The sequence below is a fragment of the Chiloscyllium plagiosum genome, chromosome 29 (assembly GCF_004010195.1).
Source record: "Chiloscyllium plagiosum isolate BGI_BamShark_2017 chromosome 29, ASM401019v2, whole genome shotgun sequence".
NCBI classification, from domain to species: Eukaryota; Metazoa; Chordata; class Chondrichthyes; order Orectolobiformes; family Hemiscylliidae; genus Chiloscyllium; species Chiloscyllium plagiosum.
This window is the reverse complement of record NC_057738.1, coordinates 16,834,345-16,855,166: the sequence shown is the minus strand read 5'-3', so window position 1 is coordinate 16,855,166 and position 20,822 is coordinate 16,834,345. Positions and strand designations below refer to the sequence as shown.

Genomic DNA, 20,822 nt, shown 5'->3' with positions numbered 1-20,822 from the left:
TCATTAATTACCTACCTCATTAACATTATGATATCCAGCATGTCAGATTCCAGTCCATTGTACCACAGAACATTCCCAGATCAACACACCACCCAGCAGATATCTGCCAAAAGACTGGCAACCCTTGCAGCTGTGCAATCTTGCATGCAATAGACCGGCACTGATATTCCGAAGCTGTCTTGATCAATGGCATTTCCAGAAGGTGTCAGAGAAGAGGAAGGTGACACTGATTCTCCAACAAGAATGTGGAGGTTCTGGTCAAGGGGACAGCGCACAGAAAAGGAGTCCTTTTCCTTAAGGACCAACAGAAGAAGCCATGACACCAGATGCTGACAGCCGAGTCCAAGGTCACCACCTGGATTAGTGCTGTTTCAACTGTCCAGAAGAGCCCACCAGTACTTAAATGATCAATGGCCTTCTATTCTGCACGAGGTTTAGTCAAGTCCCACACGCCTGTCTGTGATCACAGACTAATACTGCTACTACACCCATCTCAATGAAGGTTCATGCACTGCCACACACAATATTGCCTGCAATATACTCTCTTGTTCTCTCACATACCCTCATCACCTACCCACTAACTCATGTGCTCTGTGCAATTACTGAGTCACTCAAGAGACCTGATTGAGTATAGAAATTGGGAGGTCATGTTGCAGCTATACACGAAGTTGGTTAGGCCACGTTTGGAAAACTGCAAGCAATTCTGGTTTCCTTCCTTTTGGAAGGATGTTGTGAAACTTGAAAATGGTTCAGAAAAGATTTACAAGGATGTTGCCAGGGTTGGAGGATTTGAGCTATAGGGAGAGGCTAGGGCTGTTTTCTCTGGAGCGTAGATGGCTGAGGGGTCACCTCAGAGATTTATAAGCTCTTGAGGAGCATGGATAGAATAAATAGACAAAGTCTTTTCCCTGGAAACTAGAGGGCATAGGTTTAGGGTGAGGGGGAAAGGATATAAAAAAGGGACCTAAGGGGCAACTTTTTCACACAGAGGGTGATGCATGCATAGAATGATCTGCCTGAGGAAATGGAGGCGGCTGATGCCTTTTAAATGTTGCAATTGTATGGGATGGGTATATGAATAGAAAGGATTTAGAGGGATATGGCCCAAGTACTGGCAAATGGGACTAGATTAGGTTGGGATATCTGGTCGACATGGACGGGTTGGACTGAAGGATCTGTGTCTGTGCTGAAAATCTCTGACTCTATGACCACCTTTTGTCTACCTGCTCCAGAATTAACAGCTGTGCCACCCACTTTCATATCACTCAATTCTACCTCTCGTTACAGGAAAAGATCACCACCAACAGGACAAATATCATCTGCAAAAGGTGCAGGGGTGCTCAAAATAGGCGTATCATCCCGTACAAAAGGAGAAGTTTGATCTTCACAGAAGGAAATTGCACCTGCAGAAATAAGACCATAAGATATAGGAGTGGAAGTAAGGCCATTTAGCCCATTGAGTCCACTCCACCATTCATTCATGGCTGCTAGGCATTTCAATGCCACTTATCCGCACTCTCCCCGTATCGCTTAATGCTGAAATGTCACTCTCCCTGACCAAAGAATCACTATGCACTGCGCTGCAACTCTCATATCAGTGTCACCCATTGCACACAGGCCTTACCTGTCAGTCCTCTAACTGTCAGGCCTCCCACTGTCAGTGTCACCCATTGCACACCACTTCTAACCACTGACCACAATGCCTTTACTATCTTTTGTGATGCAATGACTGCCAGCACATACACCACTATATGACAAAACAGCTGACTCCGCCTGAAACCATCTGCTTGATCTCAGAGGCCAAAAATACCAAGATCATAAAGGAAGCAATGCACCCCACCAGCTTGGGTAGTGACACCTTGGTGGAAATATTAAGCCTAAAATGTGAGAGACCACAATATTGTGAGCATCTCACTGTGACAGCTTCATAATTGGTCAAGGAAAAAAAAACACTCCAGAACAATGGCGTTCATAGGACTGTCGGAGGTGAAATACCTACTCAGACTCAGGAAGAAGACCCTCTATCATCAGCAATCAGGGACTTTGTCCACACACACAGGGAGAAACAAAAGTGGCAGACAGGTATGTGGGATGTAATGGACCTTATTCCCCAGAAACTGCAGCTGTGGAGTGAGTCACGTGACCATCTGGTTACCAACATGGATTTGTTGGAGAGCCACATCCAGCATTCTCAGTTTGCTGGAGAGGCACACAGCTGAATCCCAGCCATTGGTCCTGAAGATCAAAGGCACGATGATAAGTTGGCATGGAACCAGGTATGCAATGCAGGTGGCCTGTTCTCACAAGACAACAGAGCTGTGCCAGAAGGCACCCAGCTGGAGGAAGAATCACAAAACGGTCCCCTCAGAAGTTTCCACTCACAACACTCAAGAGATGGCTGGACCCACCTGTCTGGCATGCCTGGTTCATCCAGACACAAGTGCCCCAAGGGTCACCCACCAAACTTAAGGGCCAATAGGCTCCACTGCCAAGCAGGCCACATGTATATCAGCTACAGACACAGTGGACATTAAGATGCGTGGGAATGAGGGGAAGACAAAAACTTACTGAAGACATGTTATTGGCGTGGATGACAATGTACTCCATATTATTTAGCATTTTTCCTAGTCATCTTTCTACCTTCCTGAAGAAGGGCTTATGCCTGAAATGTCGATTCTCCTGTTCCCTGGATGCTGCCTGACCTGCTGCGCTTTTCCAGCAACACATTTTCAGCTCTGATCTCCAGCATCTGCAGTCCTCACTTTTACCTCCAAATATTGTCAAACAATTTAAAGACAAGCACTGAATGAGGAATCCCAAAGTGGAACTTTTGCAACATTGTGTATATTCTGTTAAAATCTATTATATATTCTTCTATTGAATATCTGATCATGCATTTTGTTCATAAATTTGAATAAAATTTCTCAAACTTCCTCAGTATTGAATTGTGGAGCCTTTTTCCTCTGAATATTTCATGTCTGACCTCATTTCTAATAGGAAGCAAAACCGCCAAGGTCATACCCTGTCTTTTTTTCTTGGTAAAGACAGACCCCATTGTCCACATATTCACTTTACTTTTCCATTGATCCTTTAGTGTCAGCTTCAAAAACACTAGTATATTTGCATATTCCAATATTTTCCACTTGGTTTCAGCTACTCTTTTCCAAGCAACTCCAATTGTATTTTGTCCGAAAGGAACCCTTTGTTTCCAATCTTCACATTTAGGCAATCATCCTCTCTTACCAAAGTCAATTTGGATCCAAACAAGATACTTTTGTGGATGTATTTATTAATTACTTAGTCTTACACTTCTTCCATACATCAGCCCCACCTGTTCCACCAATACATCTACCAAATTAAATAATCAATAACCTCAATCACTTGTTTAACTACCTGTGATATTAATAAAGACTCATATCAAATAGTGTGCAACATGATTAGGTTAGATTAGATTAGATTCTCTACAGTATGGCCCAACAAGTCCACACCGCTCCTCCGAAGAATAACCCATTCAGATACATTCCCCTACCCTATACTTATCCCTGACTAACGCAACTAACACTATGGGCAATTTAGCATGGTCAATTCACCAGACCTGCACACACGTTTGGATTGTGGGAGGAAACCAGAGAACCTGGAGGAATCCCACACAGACACGGGGAGAATGTGCAAACTCCACACAGGCAGTTGCCCGAAGCAGGAATCGAACCCAGGTCTCTGGTTTGTGAGGCAGAAGTGCTAACCACTGAGCCACCGTGATATTCTATCTTTTTCCCAATCTAACTTATTCTCTGCTTTTTTTTGTCAGTTATAAAAGTTTTGCTTTTTGCTCCAGCTCCACACATTTTAACCTTAGCCAGTATACTGCACCTTATTGAAGGCTGCTTGAAAATCCAATATATTGTACTATATTTACTAGATTACCATGGTCTACCCTAGTAGTTCTTAAAAAAAAATCCACAAGAAGGCTGGTCAAGTTTCACTTTCCTTATTAAAACGCATGCTAATTAAGGATGATTAAAATTTTGATTAAATTTCTATATGCTTTTCGATTACAAGTTTAATTAAAGATTTCAGTTACAAGTGGAGTTCCGGAGGGATCAGTTCTGGGTCCTCTGCTGTTTATAATGTTTATTAATGACTTGGAAGAGGGAGTCGAAGGGTGGGTCAGTAAATTTGCAGACGATACGAAGATTGGTGGAGTTGTGGATAGTGAGGAGGGCTGTTGTCAGCTACAAAAGGACTTAGATATGATGCAGAGCTGGGCTGAGGAGTGGCAGATGGATTCAACCCTGTCAAGTGTGAGGTTGTCCATTTTGGAAGGACAAATAAGAATGCAGAATACAGGGTTAACAGTAGGGTTCTTAGTAAGGTGGAGGAGCAGAGGGATCTTGGGGTCTATGTTCATAGATCTTTGAAAGTTGCCACTCAGGTGGATAGAGCTTGTAAGAAGGCCTATGGTGTATTAGCATTCATTAGCAGAGGGATTGAATTCAAGAGTCGTGAGGTGATGTTGCAACTGTGCAGGACCTTGGTAAGGCCACATTTGGAGTACTGTGTGCAGTTCTGGTTGCCTCATTTTAGGAAAGATGTGGAAGCTTTGGAGAGAGTGCAGAGGAGATTTACCAGGATGTTGCCTGGAATGGAGAATAGGTCATACGAGGATAGGTTGAGAGTGTTAGGCCTTTTCTCATTGGACCAGCGAAGGATGAGGGGTGACTTGATAGAGGTTTATAAGATGATCAGGGGAATAGATAGAGTAGACAGTCAGAGACTTTTGCCCCAGGTACAACAGAGTGTTACAAGGGGACATAAATTTAAGGTGAAGGGTGGAAGGTATTGGGGGGGATGTCAGGGGTAGGTTCTTTATCCAGAGAGTGGTGGGGGCATGGAATGCGCTGCCTGTGGGAGTGGCAGAGTCAGAATCATTGGTGACCTTTAAGCGGCAATTGGATAGGTACATGGATGGGTGCTTAAGCTAGGACAAATGTTCGGCACAACATCGTGGGCCCAAGAGCCTGTTCTGTGCTGTATTGTTCTATGTCCTATCTTTGCTGTCAAGGGTATGCTGGCTGGTTTATAGTTCTCAAACTTATTCTAACTCCTTTTATGAATACAGGAAACATATTAGTCTCATTTCTGGTGACTCTTATCTAATTGTTTTCTAGAACGTGCAGATACATTTAAAACAAAATAGGCTTAGTCATCTTGCATTCTTCCTTATTTGTTAAATTATACCAAGTCCCACAAGAACTAGAGAAGTGCATCGCTAAATGCTAGTTTGTAACACTGAAATCCTTAAATTGTCCTGAACAACCAGATAAAATTGATAAACCAGGAGCCGTCTCCTTCAATCTTAGAAAAATTTTTCTTTTGACCTAAAAGTTGTAATATGTCAACATAAGCTTGATCATGTCACATTTGCAGTCACTACTGTGACACCCTATGTAAGAAAATAATGATTCCTCGGCTAGAAAATGGCATTTCCTTTAAATTTCTGGACTGAATTTAATTGATCAAGTAACTCAATGTATAGCCTGTAAATGGCAGGGAGCTCATGCAAATACTAACTTCAATCAGTGAAATTCTATCACAATTCAATAGAACCAAAATTTCTTAATGTGTGCAAAGACGTTGCAGTGAATATAAAAATTATTCTTGGGCACAGATAGAAAAACTGTTTGGTCTTTTCGACGTTGCAAACACACAATGATACAGATGAAATTTTAAACAACTGGATTTGCATTTCACCTGCATCGTCTCCAATCACAGATGTGAAGTTAAGTGCAAACATTCGGGGAACAAGTACAAGTCTTAAAGAATATTCAGAGAACAAAACACATCTCTTTTCCAAAACAATTATATGACGAAGAGAAAAGTTTAAAGTAACCTTTGGTCCATCCTTTTTTTATTCACTCATGGAACGTGAGCATCACTGGCTGGCCAGCATTTAGTGCAGGCCTTTGGCTGCCCTTGAGAAGATGGTGGTGGGGTTGGGGTGAGCTGCCTTTTGAACTGCTGCAGTCCACGTGCTGTAGGTAGACCCAGAAAGCCCTTAGGGAGGGAATTCAAGTATGTTGACCCAGCTGCAGGATCAGTGACTTATTTCCAAGTCAAGATGGTGAGTGACTTGGAGAGAAACTTGCAAGTGGTATTGTTCCAATGTATGTTCTGCCTCTGTCCTTCAAGATGGAAGGTGCTGTCTTTGGTGAATTTCTGCAGCATGTCTTGTAAATAGTAATCACTACTGCCATTGAATATCAGTGATGGAGGGAGTGGATTTTTGTGGGTTTGGTGCCAATCAAGGAGGCCGCTTTGTCCTGGATTGTGTCAAGCTTTGAGTGCTGTTGGAGCTGCACCTATCCCAGCAAGTGGGGAGTATCCCATCACACCCCTGACTTGATAGACAAGGTTAGTGAAGGCAGTGTTTGGTAGACTTGCCTTTATTTGTCAGTGCACTGAGCATAGGAGTGAGAATATCATGTTGCAGCTGTACAGGACATTGGTTAGGCCATCTTTGGAATACTGTGTTCAGTTCTGGTCTCCCTGCTTTCGGAAAGATGTTATTAAACTTGGAAGGGTGCAGAAAAGTTTAAAAAAGGGTGCGGCTGGAGTTGAGGGATTTGCGCGAAAGGGAGAGGCTGAATAGGCTGGGGCTTTTTTCTTTGAGATTGAAGGTGGCCTTATAAAGTTTATAAAATCATGAGGGGCATGGATAGGGTGAATAGCCAAGGTCTTTTTCCCAGGGTAATAAATGGATCATTTTCTGATTGACACAATGTCATGGGTGTGTGCCATGGGTGGGTGAGTATTGTTGCCTCATTTTTTTTACAATTTGTACAAATGACTTGGAATAAGGGACTGAAAAAATGATTGGCAAATTTGCCAGTAATACAAATATAGGACATAAGGAGCCTACAAAAGGGATGTAGATAGATTGAGTGAATGGATAAAGACCTAATAAAAGGAATTAGATGTGATAAAGTGTGAAATCGATAATTTGGCAGGAAAATAAAAAGACATTATTGAAATAGTGAGAGAACGTACAGCTCAGAGATTCAGAGGAATCTAAATGTCCAATTGCCAAAAGGTTAATATGTGCGTACAACAGACGAGAATAGAATATTACTTTCCAGCACAAGGAGAATTGAACTCACAAATAAGGAGATGATGCTTCAGTTAAATAGGGAATCAATGGATCCACATCTAGAGTGCTGTGTACCAGACTGTATCCTTCCTTCAATAGGAGACCAAACAGGTTGAAAGTAATTTAAAGAAGGTTTACTGGACTAATATGTGGAAAGGTCTGAGTCGTCTTATAAGGAAAGGATGGTCAAACTGGGCTTTACATTCTAATTCCATTAGAAACAAGAGGTGACTTGATTGAAACAAGAAAAATTTGGAGAGGTTTTGATAGATTGCATGTAGAAAGGATCTTTCCTTTGATGGGAGAATCTTAAATTCGGGGTCACTGTCCAAAAATAAAGGGTTATCATTTCAGAGAGGAGGAAAAACATTTTCTCACTGACAGTCATGAATAATTGAAACTTGTTTTTCGAAGAGCAGTGGAAGCACAGCCCTTGAATATTTTAATGCAGAGGTAGATAGGTTCTTGATAAGTCAGGGTAGGCAAGTATATGGCATAATCAGCCACAATCTTACTGAATAGCAGAGCAAGCTCAAGGGGCCAAATGGCCGAGTTCTCCCAACTCTCATTTGCATATTCGCTGTTTTCTTCACCCTTTGTTTTGATCTAAGCATTCTTCCCTATTATAGTTTGTATATAATTTGTCAACCGGAATACTGCTTTATCTTGTTTGGCTTAGGAATAGCGAGACAATAGCCACGGGGTTCCAAATAATGCCGGTGATTGAAACGAATCGCGTTGTCTCAACTTACAGAATTTACCCATCTATCATGTAGTCGTTTTTAGCTTTGCTTACTTAGCATTCCCTGCCAATCTGAACCAGATTATTGTGTACTCATTTAATTAGTTGAATGTTTTTGAAAAATAATTACAACATTCATACAGAGGTTATGAATCTTGTCTGTTGTTACTGCAAAACTGGACACTGATCTCTGAAGCAGTAGTTTTCAAGGCTGCATATCACATCGTTGCAACATCCACGTTAATATATCATATGACAGGTGTGGCTTTCAGAGCCAATCCTGAACTTGTCCTCAAGTGATAAGTCATCCCACCTGACAGAGAACCAGATCATGATTTTCTACCTTAATACCATTTTCTGCACTATCCCCAAATCCTTCATATTTGTAATATCTAGAAATCAATTCAATTCTATCTGGTATGTAATCAGCAACTGAGCCCCCACACCCAGCAGATGACAGTTACTAAAACTGGTCTGTACGGTTAAGTATGACAATAAACCTTTATCCAGAGTCATAAAGAATGCTTCATAGGTGACGTCAATTGAGATTGGGGCCAGGGAGCACACAATATATGCTAATTCAGCAGGGGGATGGGAACCTAAATTGTAATTCCAGTGTCCAGGAGGTTGAAAGTAGTAAGGTCATAAATAATGTTTCAAGGTTGCAAGAGTGCACTGGAAAGCAGGAAAGTGGTCTGAAGTGTGTCTACTCCAATGCCAGGGAGCATCCAGAATAAGGTGGGTGAACTTGCAGCATGGTTGGTACCTGGGATTTCGGAGCCATTTCGGAGACATGGATAGAGCAGGGACAGGAATAGTTGTTGCAGGACAATAGTTATAGTTGGCGAAAAAGGCAATTATGATGCGATTAGGCAAGATTTATAATGCATAGGATGGGGAAGGAAACTGCAGGGAATGGGCACAATTGAAATGTGGAGCTTATTCAAGGAACAGCTACTGCTTGTCCTTGATATATATGTATCTGTCAGGCATGAAGTAGCCGAGTGAGGGAGAGGTGGTTTACTGAAAAGTTGAATCTCTTGTCAAGTGGAAGAAGGATGAGACGTGAAGGCTCAGTTAGGGAACTAGAGAGTTAAAGAAAGAGCTAAGAAGGACCTAAAGAGAGAGCTAAGAAGAGCCAGGAGGGGACATGAGAAGGCATTAACTGACAGGATCAAGGAAAACCCTAAAGCTTTCTACAGATATATCAGGAATAAAAGAATGACTAGAGTAAGATTAGGGCCAATCAAGGACAGCAGTGGGAAGTTGTATGTAGTCAGAGGAGATAGGAGAAGCACTAAATGATTTTTTTTGGTTAGTATTCACACTAAAAAAAGGCAATGTTGTCAAGGAGAATACTGAGATAGAGGCTACTAGACTAGATGGGATTGAGGTTCAGGAGGTGTTAGCTATTTTCACACTTTCCAGAATTGCGAAGTCCGCTGGGCCAGATGGGATTTATCCTAGGGTTCTCTGGGAAGCCAGAGAGATTGCAGAACCTTTGAATTTGATCTTTATGTCATCATTGTCTACAGGAATAGTGCCAGAAGACTGGAGGATTGCAAATGTTGTTCCCTTGTTCAAGAAGGGGAGTAGAGACAACACTGGCAATTATTAACCAGTGAGCCTTACTTTGGTTGTGGGTAAAGTACTGGAAAAGGTTTAAGAGATAGGATTTATATTCCTCTCTAGATGATTAAGTTCATTAGGGATAGTCAACATGGTTTTCTGAAAGGTAGGTCATGTCTCTCAAACCTTGGGTCCTTTGAGAAGGTGACCAAACAGGTGGATGAGGGTAAAGCGGTTGATGTGATATATATGGATTTCAGTAAAGTGCTTGATAAGGTTCCCCATGGTAGACTATTGCACAAAATACGGAGGAACAAGGATGGAGGTGATTTACCGGTTTGGATCTGAAATTGGCTAACTGAAAGAAGACAGTGTGGTGGTTGATGGGAAATGTTTATGCTGGAGTTCAATTACTCATGGGGTACCACAAGAACCTGTTTTGGGGCCAGTGCTGTTTGCCATTTTTATAAATGACCTGGATGAGGGCATAGAAGGATGGGTTAGTAAATTTTCAGATGACACTAAGGTTGGTGAAGTTGTGGATTGTACCAAAGGATATTGCAGGCTACCAAGGCACTTAGTTAAGCTGCAGAGCTGGGCTGAGAGGTGGCAAATGGAGTTTAGTGCGGATAAGTATGAGGTGATTCACTTTGGAAGGAGCAACAGAAATAAAGAGGACTGGACTACTGATAAGATTCTTGGTAGTGTAGATGAGTAGAGAGATCTTGGTGTCTATGTACATAGATCCCTCAAAGTTGCCACTCAGGTTGATAGGGTTGTTAAGGAGGCATATGGTGGTTTAGCTTTCATTAGTAGAGGGATTGAGTTTTGGAGCCATCAGATCATGCTGCAGCTGTATAAAACTCTGGTGCGGCCACACTTGGGAGTACTGTGTACAGTTCTGATCACCACATTACGAGGAGGAATTGGAAGAGTTCAGAGGAGACTTACGTGGATGTTGTCTGGCATGGAGGGAAAGTCTTATAAGGAAAGCTGAGGAAATTAAAGCTGCTTTCATTACTGAAAAGAAGGTTGGGAGGTGACTTAATTGAGACATATAATCAGAAGGTTAGATAGGATGGATAGGGAGAGCCTTTTTCCTTGGATGGTGATGGCTAGTACGAGGGACCATAGCTTTAAATTGAGGGGTGATAGATATAGGACAATTTCTTTGCTGAGAGAGTAGAAAGGGTGTGGAATGCCCTGCCTGCAACAGTAGTAGACTCACCAACTTTAAGGGCATTTAAATGGTCATTGGATAAACATATGGATGAGAATGGAATAGTGTAGGTTAGATGGGCTTCAGATTGGTTCCGCAGATCAGCGCAACATCGAAGGCCGAAGGGCCTGTACTGCGTTGTAATGTTCTATGCTCAATATTGACCCAGAATACGACACCAGAGTAAATTTTAAAGTCTACTTTGTTGGTCATAGCTTACCCCATTGGCAGCAAAAGTGAAAATTTAGACAAATTTAAAAAAAATTATATACAGTACACAAAAGAAAATTATAGTTTACAATGTTGATGGGCAAGGATAACCAATGGCAATACAACGTCAAAGTTGGTCTGATTACCACATTTTCATTTCTCTTAGAAAGAGATATCAAGCTGGCAACTGATTCTGACGGGGGAAATGAGATAGGAAATGGTTTATTGCAAGATATTACTTGTTGAGTGGGGAAGTTAGAGAAGGGAGGTAAAGGAGCTTTTAGATCTTAGAATCCCTACAGAGTAGAAACAGGCTCTTCAGCCCAACAAGTCCACACTGATGCTCCAAAGAATATCCCACCCAGCCCTTCTCCCCTATCTTATTACTCTACATTTACCCTTTAGCATGGCAAATTCACCTAACCTGCATATCTTTGGATTGAGGGAGGAAACCTACGCAGACGTGGAGGAGAATGTGCAAACTCCGTGCCGCCCTCAAAACTCCTGTTTGTTTATAACTGGCAGTCAGATCTCCCTGACTGGTCCAGGTAAACAGCCCCGATCATGGAACCCATTCTATGAGGTCCACCTGGGTGACCTCATTCCAATCACTACATCCTTCTCCTTTTAAGTCGTGGAATGTAGCCCTTTCTTTTTTCTGCAGCTTCTCCTGGTGTGTTTTGACACCAGATGCAGTTCCTCTCACTGTCTCAGATACTGATTACTTTATGAGTAGGTCCTGTTAACAACCTGTGGCATATGTTGAGTCATAGATTCTCCATGTGACTGAGATAAACACTTCTGCAGAAAGTTTTGCTGATTGCATAAGCTTGAGGTGTCGGCTTTGAAGGTACCATGGTGCATCCAGGAAGTCCATGAGAACCAGGCAGGTAACCAGTTTTCAATTCTGCATACTGATAAAAGACAATAATTCCTCACAGCAAGAGCTAAGCTCTTGGCAAAGGTGACACACCATACAGGTGGGAACGAAGATGAGTGGGGGAGCAGTAGACATAGAGATAGAGGATTCATTGGTTAGGTGAAAAGGTAAAATATTTCACTAAATGGAAAAAAATTCCCAAAGAACTGTAAATGCTGGAAAGCAGAAAACAAAAACAAAGTTTTGAAGAAACTCAGCAGGTCTGGCAACATCAGTGCAGAAAAAATAGAATCAATATTTCAGGCCCTGTGACTTCAGTGACTTAGGTTAAGGAAGAGGGAGAAAGCCAGAGGTCACGGTTCAGGTCAGTACCAATGACTTCGGTAGAATGGGTGCTGTGGTCCTGCAGTCACAATTCTGGGACTTGCCAGAAAATTTAGTTAAGGATCCTACTGTAGTGATTCAGCAAGATAATGCCCTAGAGAATTCAAAGGGCAAAGGGTAGAACCAAGAACAAAAAGGATGCGATTACATTGTTACTCAGTGTAATCTATAGACCATGAACTATTAGGAAGGATGTAGAGGAACAAACCTGCAAACCCACGAGAGGAGATGAAAACATCATTGTGCTATAATGTAAAACTTAAATTACCCATATATAGACTTGGATAATGTGAAATTAACAAGCAGTGAGGGCTCCTAGATTACATTCAAGTGGGTCTTCCACAGCAGTACTTGTCTAGTCCAACTGAAAGTACAGAACCAGATCTGGTTCTTGAGACCAAAATGGACCAAAAGGATCAAGTGTCAGTGGGGAGAATTTGGGGAGTAGTGCTCATTGCATAATAAATTTAGTGCTGTTTGGGGAGCAAAATAGGATTAATGAACTGAAGCAGGGTGCACGGCTGCGCTATTCAATGAATATTTTCCACCTTTCCTCAGGAACCATGTGCTACTCACACTATGTTGACAGAGACAACTAGTTGATACTAGAAGCAGCTATGAAGATGAATTGGAGACGCTGGGACATCTTTCCTTGGAGAAGACAGGGCTAAGAAGATTTGAGAGAAATTTTCAAAATCATGACCACGTTGGATAAAGTAGTTTGGAAATGTTGTATCCATCACTTCCTCTGCAGTTCATTCCACACAATAACAGCTCTACTTTAACAAACAGGTTGGCCCCTTGAGTTCTTTTTAAAACTTCCTCCTCTCAACTTAAAAAATATGCCACCTAGTTTTTAACTCCCACACCCTAGGAAACCAAATGTTTAGGGATATATGACTTTTCCAAAGGGCAGACAGGAAGGAAAGGGTGGTGGTGTAGTGTTATTAATGTGGGAAGGAACAACTATGATAGCAAGAAATAATCTTGGATCAGGAGTTGAAGAATTCAGATGGGTTGGAGTAAGAAATAACAAGGAGAAGATTGCAATGGTGAGAGTAGTCTATATCATCCTAACAGTAACTATACTATAAGACAGATAAATCAGATAATGAGGCTATGCAAAAAAGGCAGTACATCAATTAGAAGTGATTTCAATCTTCAAGTCGATCGGGAAAGTCGAACTGGCAGGAAGTAGCCATGAGGAAGAATTCATAGTGCGTGTACAGGACATTTTCCAATAACAACACATTGTGGATCCAAGGATCAGGTTTTAGTGAGTTTTGTAGCTCAGGTTGAGGTTCTGGATGTAGGTTTGCTCGCTGAGCTGGAAGGTTCATTTCATCACCCGACTAGGTAACATCTTCAATGGGCCTCTGGGTGAAGCACTGTTGATAATTCCTGCTTTCTATTTATGTGTTTGGGTTTCTTTAGGTTGGTGATGTCATTTCCTGTGGTGATATCATTTCATGTTATTTTTCTCAGGGGGTGGTAGATGGGGTCTAACTTGATGTGTTTGTTACAAACAAATCACAGGGAATGACATCTCCAACCCCAAGATATAAATAGAAAGTAGGAGTTATCAACAGTGCTAGTTATATGTTTGGGTTTCTTTGGGTTGGTGATGTCATTTCCTGTGATTTGTTTGTAACAAACACATCAAGTTAGACCCCATCTACCACTCCCTGAGAAAGAACACAAAATGACATCACCACAGGAAATTATATCACCAACCCAAAGAAACCCAAACATACAAATAGAAAGCAAGAATTATCAACAGTGCTTCACCTGGAAGCCCGCCGAAGATATTACCTAGTAGGGTGACAAAACGTCTGGAAATGAACCTTCCAGTTCAGCGAGCAAACCTACATCCACAAGGATCAAGTTCTTTTGGATCTGGTAATGTGTAATGAGGCAGCTTTATTACATGATCTCAGAGTAAAAACATCCCTTGAGAAAAAAGTCATAATATGGTATAATAATTTAGCACTTAGTTTGAGTGAAAAACTTGGGCTACAAACAACTGTGTCAAACATTAAAATGAGTACTTACAAATGAATGAGTGTTAGCTGGATGGACTCAGTTTATCAGCAAAAGGGGTTGAGTAACAATGGCAAAATAGTTCGACAACTCCCAAATAAGACGGTTCCCAGTGAAAAAGGAGGACTCTAAGATGGGATAAGCCGTCCGCTATTAACCAGGCAAATGAAGGATCGCATTAAATTGAAAGAAAAAAAATGTGGCAAAGGTTAGTGGTAAGCCAGAGGATTGGGGTAATTTTAAAAACAAACAAATGATGACCCAAAAAAATCAACTATGAAGGTAAACTTGCAAGTAATATTAAGACAGGCAGTAAGAGCTTCTTGAAACACATGAAAAGGAAGAAAGAGGCCAAAATAAAGTTGATTTTGGTTATTCATTTATAGGATGTGCACATCATCAGCATTTACTGCCTCTCCGTTGGGGAGGTGTTGATAAGCTATTACATTGACTACAGTATTTTAATGTATTATGCCATAGTCAATGCTATTAGAGAAAGATCTCTGGGATTTTGTAGACAGTAATGTGAATAACTTTATAAGTCAGTATAGTGGACGACTTGTAGATCATTTTGCAGGCAGCAGTGTTCCCATATCCCAAATGCCTGTGTTTATCTGGGGAATGGAGGTCATGGGTTTTAAGATATTGTCAAAGCAGCATTGGCAAGTTGCTACAGTGTATCTTGTTGATGGTACACACCGCTCTCACAGTGCGCTGGTGGTAGAGGAAATGAACGTTTCAAGCTGTGAATGGGATGGCTATCAACCAGGCTGCTTTGCCCTGGATAATGTCAAGCTTGTTTATGTCACTAGAGGTGTACTCAGCCAGGCAAGTGGACAACATGCCTTCATAGTCGAGAGTGTGGTGCTGGAAAAGCACAGCAGGCCAGGCAGCCCAGGACCTGTATGTCCTTGAAGGAATGGGAGGGGGAGTTGAAGTGTTCAGCCATGGCGTGGTGGGGTTAGTTGGTGTGGGTGTTCCAGAGATGGTCACTGAAATGATCCGCAAATTGGTGTCCAATCGCCTCGATGTAGAGGAGACATTTATCTTTCAGCCCCCTAGCCCACAAGCCTCATTCCTGATGAGGGGTTTATGCTCGAAACGTCAATTCTCCTGCTCCTCGGATGCTACCTGGTCTGCTGTGCTTTTCCAGCACCACACTCTCGACTCTGATGTCCAGCATCTGCAGTCCTCACTTTCTCCTAATATGCCATCATAATCCTGTCTTCTATTTTGCGGATCATGGATAGGATATCTCTCCGGGCGTGAGCTATTCATTGTAGCCTCCCCGCCTTTGACCTATTCTTGTAGCAGAAGTTATTTATATACATGATCCAGATCAGTTTCTGGTCAGCAATAACACTCAGGATGTTAACCATTGAGGAATCACCTGTGATAATGCCACTGAATGTCAAGGGCAAACTATTAGATTTTCTTGTGAGCAATGACTATTGTCTGGCATTTATGCAGCATGCATGCTGCTTACCACTCATCAGCCCAAGCTGATGCAAGCCTTATTGCATGCAGGCACAGTCTGAGGAGTAGTGAATAGTACTGAATAATGCATGTCTGACTTTCACATTGGACAGAACGTCACAGATGAAGCAGTTGAAAATGAACACTACACAGAGGAACACTAATACAGATATTCCAGAGTACAAATAAAAAGCAAACATGTTCCATCTAAATGATCTACGATATCCCAAACATCCTAACCTTCTTCATTCTATGGTAGTTCTCAAACTTACCTCTTTAACATCTAAAAGACGGCCTGGACACTGATTCTTTGCACGTCGGCTGGTTGCGGGAGACTTGTGATGGGTGATAGTGATAATTCCTGGCCCACTGTGTGTCAGGTGCTTCTGGCTACCATGAGTTGCTGGGTTCGATATCCCAGGAGGAAGTAAAGATAAACTTCTAGCTCTTGTTGAAGGAGTAGTCTAAAATAAATAAAAATAAATTTAAAAATAAACAATTTATTGAATCAAATTAACTGCATTAAATCTCAAACAAACTTTGCCAGCCAACATCCCATTGTAGATGCACAATCACTCCCAGAGCAAATGTTAAACAGAGAATAAACCCCCCCCCTCCCCCAATACTATTCTATCATACATTGCCAAGACAAACCTAACATTAATAAATCAGATACACAGTAACACTTCCTCTGCACTAACAAAGTTTACCCTGGAGTGTCGGAGGCTGAGGGATGACCTTAAAGAGGTTTATAAAATTGTGAGGGGCATGGAGAGGATAAACAGACAAGGTCTTTTCCCTGGGATGGGGGTGTCCAGAACTGGAGAGCATAAGTTTAGGGTGAGAGGGAAAAGATACAAGAGAGATCTAAGGGGCAACTTTTCATGCAGAGGGTGGTATGTACATGGAATGAGCTGCTAGAGGAAGTAATGGAGGCTAGTACAATTGCACCATTTAAAAGGTATCTGGATGGGTATACAAATAGAAAGAGTTTAGAGGGATATGGACTGAGTGCTAGCAAATGGGACTAAATTAGTTTAGGCTACCTGGTCAACGTGGATGAATTGGATCGAAGGGTCTGTTTCTGTGCTGTACATCCCTATGATTCCATTTGGAACTCATTTCCATGAGCTTATATGGCCAGTAACACTATTACACTGAATCCTTGTGAAGAAGTTGGCATAATTGATGCCAAAATTTCTTTTAAAATGCACTTTTCAACACCAGAGGCTAGATCATGTAGAACCATTTGACAGATCAAGATTTGGAAAGTGGGATTAGGCAAAGTACTTCATTCCCATCAAGCACAGATACAACAGGCCTAATGTGTCAATGTTTAGGATTCTGTAAGCTCCCACTCAATTGCTATTTGACAATGCATAAACATGCACAAACTTCACACTAGCAAATGCTGGGATGCAATAAGAAATAGGAAACTCTTCTGATCTTTCCTCACGCCAATTCTGAAGCTCAGTACTGTACACAGGCAATATCAGCTAATTCAGGCCCTTGGAAATAGAAAAAGGAGTAAGCCATTATGCTTCAAGCCTGCTCCATCATGTAATATGATCATGACTGATTATCCAACTCTAAGCTTTTTCTGCCTTCTCTCCTTTATCTGTTGATTCCTTTAACCTCAAGAACATCTCTCTCCTTCCTAAAAACATTCAATGACCTGACCTCAACCACTTTCTGTGGCACAGGATTTGATAGGCTCATCATGCTCTCGGTGAAAAGAAATTATAATCGTGCCCTTAAACTGTGACCCCTGCTTCTGGAGGCCGCGGTCATTGGAAACATCCTTCCCACGTTTACCCTGTTTTGTCCTTCATTCTTCTAAACTTCAGTGATGCCTGCAGTAACCCACAAGGCACTGGCTGCCACTCAAAAAAAGACAATTTGTTCCTATTCTTTGATCCTGTCTGCAATCAGTTCCCTCTCAATTAACCGCCTCCACTGGCTTCCCCCTTATCAACTCTAGTAATGATCCTTTCAGCCCCAAGAACAACATCACACTCCTTCCTAAAAATATTCCATAATCTGTGGCAGAGAATTTCATAGGCTCACCACTGTGTGGCTGAAAAGTTTCTCATTGCATTCCAAAACTCAAAAACACAGCCTCAGGCGACTGACTGTGTGGAGTTTGCACGTTCTCCCAGTGTCTGCGTGGGTTTCCTCTGGGTGCTCCGGTTTCCTCCCACAGTCCAAAGATGTGCAGGTCAGGTGAATTGGCCATGCTAAATCGCCCATAGTGTTAGGTAAGGGGTAAATGTAGGGGTATGGGTGGGATGTGCTTCGGCGGGTCGGTGTGGACTTGTTGGGCCGAAGGGCCTGTTTCCACACTAAGTAATCTAATTCTGTAAGTAATCTAATTCAAAACATTTGGCAAGCCTGTTGTAAATCCTTGATGACTCTGTCTGATCCTATCACTGTTGTACAAGTGCTCTGCTTTTCGGTCCTTCATACTCAGTACTTCCATACTACTGATGTCAGGCTTCATGCACAGCGAACTGTATGCAGATAAGCAGCATGGAAGCTGGTCCCTTCCTGTTCCTTGTTCCCAGGGGATGTGTAGAGAGCTGATAACATTTCAAATAAAAAATCCAATAAGGTTAGAACTTTGGAAACACTAAGGGAAACTTCAGCCCTTGCTCTTAAAAAAAAAAATCCTGTTCTCGCTGTTCCTCTTAAGAAAAAAATACAGTAGATATTTCAAGGCTGACATTCTGTTTTCAGGGCTGTGGTGAATTAGCTCTGGTGTCAGCCTTTGTTCAGGATATTGCACTCTGGTTGCTCACTCTCAATTTCGAAGATTTCAGCTCCTCTCCACAGAGTCATACATCAGGCTAACATGGATTGTGGGTCATGAACTTTCAGTATTGGTGGCAACTGGGAAGAGGGGGCGCGCAAAGAAGAGTGCGAGGGGGACGCACACTGAGCAAGGGGGATGCACAGGCCGAGAGGGGGAGTGAGGGCGAGTATGATGGAGAAGAGAGAAGCTGACAATAATTTGATAGGTGGCACGTACGTCTCAAATGATTGGGAATACATCTTTAGATTCATTTAATCACCATAATAAACTTGTACTCTCAAAAATGCCATTTACATTGCATTTTGAATGTATGTCCTTCAGAACAGTTGCTAAGAAGTCAAAATGTGATTGGATAAAGCCACAGATTTTATTTCCAAAGGATACTCTTAACTCAAAACAGCAAAGTGGAAGGGAAGCAGGACTTGAGGATGGTAAACACAAAGATTTTACAAAATGGCAGAGTAGACATGGTGATCTAGTGGTCCTCCTAGTTGATATTATTTTTGCAATAAAATGAAGCCTTAGCAACCAAAGATGGAAAAGCAATGATGGAAAAGAGTTACGGAGATGCACAGAGTGTTGTGGAGGGCATTATGACAGCCAGAAGCAAACTATAATCCAAAATAAGCAAATTTACCACATGGCCTTAAAAAGAAGAAATTGCTTTCAAAGGTTTCAGTTTTTGTCATTTTTATCTTAACACACATTAAACATGAATTAAGTTTCTAAAGCTTATATAACATGAGGCAATCTACAGCAGCACCACAATAATTCAGCATATAATTCTCTCGATTCTATTTTCAAGATGACAAACATCCAGCTAATGTTTCAACCAGAGAACCTAAGATGGAAAAAGGATTGGCAATGTTATGAAGCCAGATGTAAACAGTGCGAGTGATGAAGAGTGCGAGCCAAAAGTTTAAATTCGGATCAAATGCTTAATTTGCCAACAGTCAGGTTCTGCATGAGACTGTGGCCTGAGGGGACTAGGGACAACGATAGGATCAATGAAACTGGTAATAGTGCCTGAAAACAACAACTTTGTATTTCCTAAGAGTTCAGCTAACATTAACAAAATTGCATAACCCGCAGCCAATGTTCTAGGTGCTACAGGGGAAAAGCACATCTAAAAAGGATGTTGCAAGTAATTACAAAATTTATTAAAGAATTTTTTTTTAAAGAATCTAGCCTTCTGCCGTGTGGGTTCCATTCACTTATTAGACAATGGGTTTCCGAGTAGGAATACTCTTTTATCTTGGCCTTTTTTGAACAAACAAGAAAAACAGCACAAAGGAGGATAACTAAAGTAATGACACAGGAGGCGCACAACACCCACTAGTCAAAACCTCCACACAAATTTAAATGCTTTTAGTCAGGTTCTCGACCAACATTCACTTGCCAAAAGAATATCCCTCAGTTTCCTCCCTACTACTACATCTGACAAAGCTAATCCATTCTAATAAATATGAGCAAATGTCAATGGTACTTTACTCCAAGTTCCCCCCTCAGCAAAGCTAAATTTGCCAGAGTAGAAATGAAAAACGTCACTCCAAAAATGAGATTCGTATTATCAGGTACAAATGTTATTCACAAAGACTACTTTGGATCAATAATTGTATACTTTGGCCAACAACAGAACTCTGTTAATATTAGCTTTTTCACTCTATAATGTAATTGTTTTGAAGGATGCAAAGAATGAATCATTATTATTCAGGTTTATAAGTCTTGGTTATTTTTGCATTGCTAAAGACCTAACTATTACAGTTTTATAACCTAAGATACTAGATATAAAATTCTGGTCTGTTGTCAAAAAGGGAAATCTTTAATGTATGTCTTGCCTGTTTGATTTAAGTGAGTGGAAACATTTAAGAGAACTTAAAAGTAATCAAATATTAAAGTGAATGCTGTGGTTCTATTCGCCGAGCTGGAAATTTTTGTTGCAAACATTTCGTCCCCTGTCTAGGTGACATCCTCAGTGCTTGGGAGCCTCCTGTGAAGCGCTTCTGTGATGTTTCCTCCGGCATTTATAGTGGCCTGTCCCTGCCGCTTCCGGTTGTCCGCTGTAGTGGCCGGTATATTGGGTCCAGGTCCATGTGTTTGTTGATGGAGTTTGTGGATGAGTGCCATGCTTCTAGGAATTCCCTGGCTGTTCTTTGTTTCGCTTGCCCTATAATGGTAGTGTTGTCCCAGTCGAATTCATGTTGCTTGTCGACTGCGTGTGTGGCAACTAGGGATAGCTGGTCGTGTCGTTTCGTAGCTAGTTGATGTTCATGGATGTGGATCGTTAGCTGTCTTCCTGTTTGTCCTATATAGTGTTTTGCGCAGTCCTTGCATGGGATTTTG

The 20,822-nt window shown here is 41.6% G+C and overlaps 1 protein-coding gene across 2 annotated transcripts in view; it reads right to left on the bottom strand.

Moving 5' to 3' along the window:
* The window catches only part of LOC122564402 (oxysterol-binding protein-related protein 10-like), a 256,567-nt gene that overhangs the window by 160,110 nt on the left and 75,635 nt on the right, over positions 1 to 20,822 (bottom strand). For both annotated transcript variants that reach the window (XR_006315905.1, XM_043719213.1), the window contains exon 4: positions 15,940 to 16,131. Coding sequence is in view for 1 of the 2 variants with exons in the window: in XM_043719213.1 (XP_043575148.1) it covers positions 15,940 to 16,131 (192 nt within the window). In the remaining variant the exon portion in view is untranslated. The remainder of the gene's footprint in view (positions 1 to 15,939; positions 16,132 to 20,822) is intronic.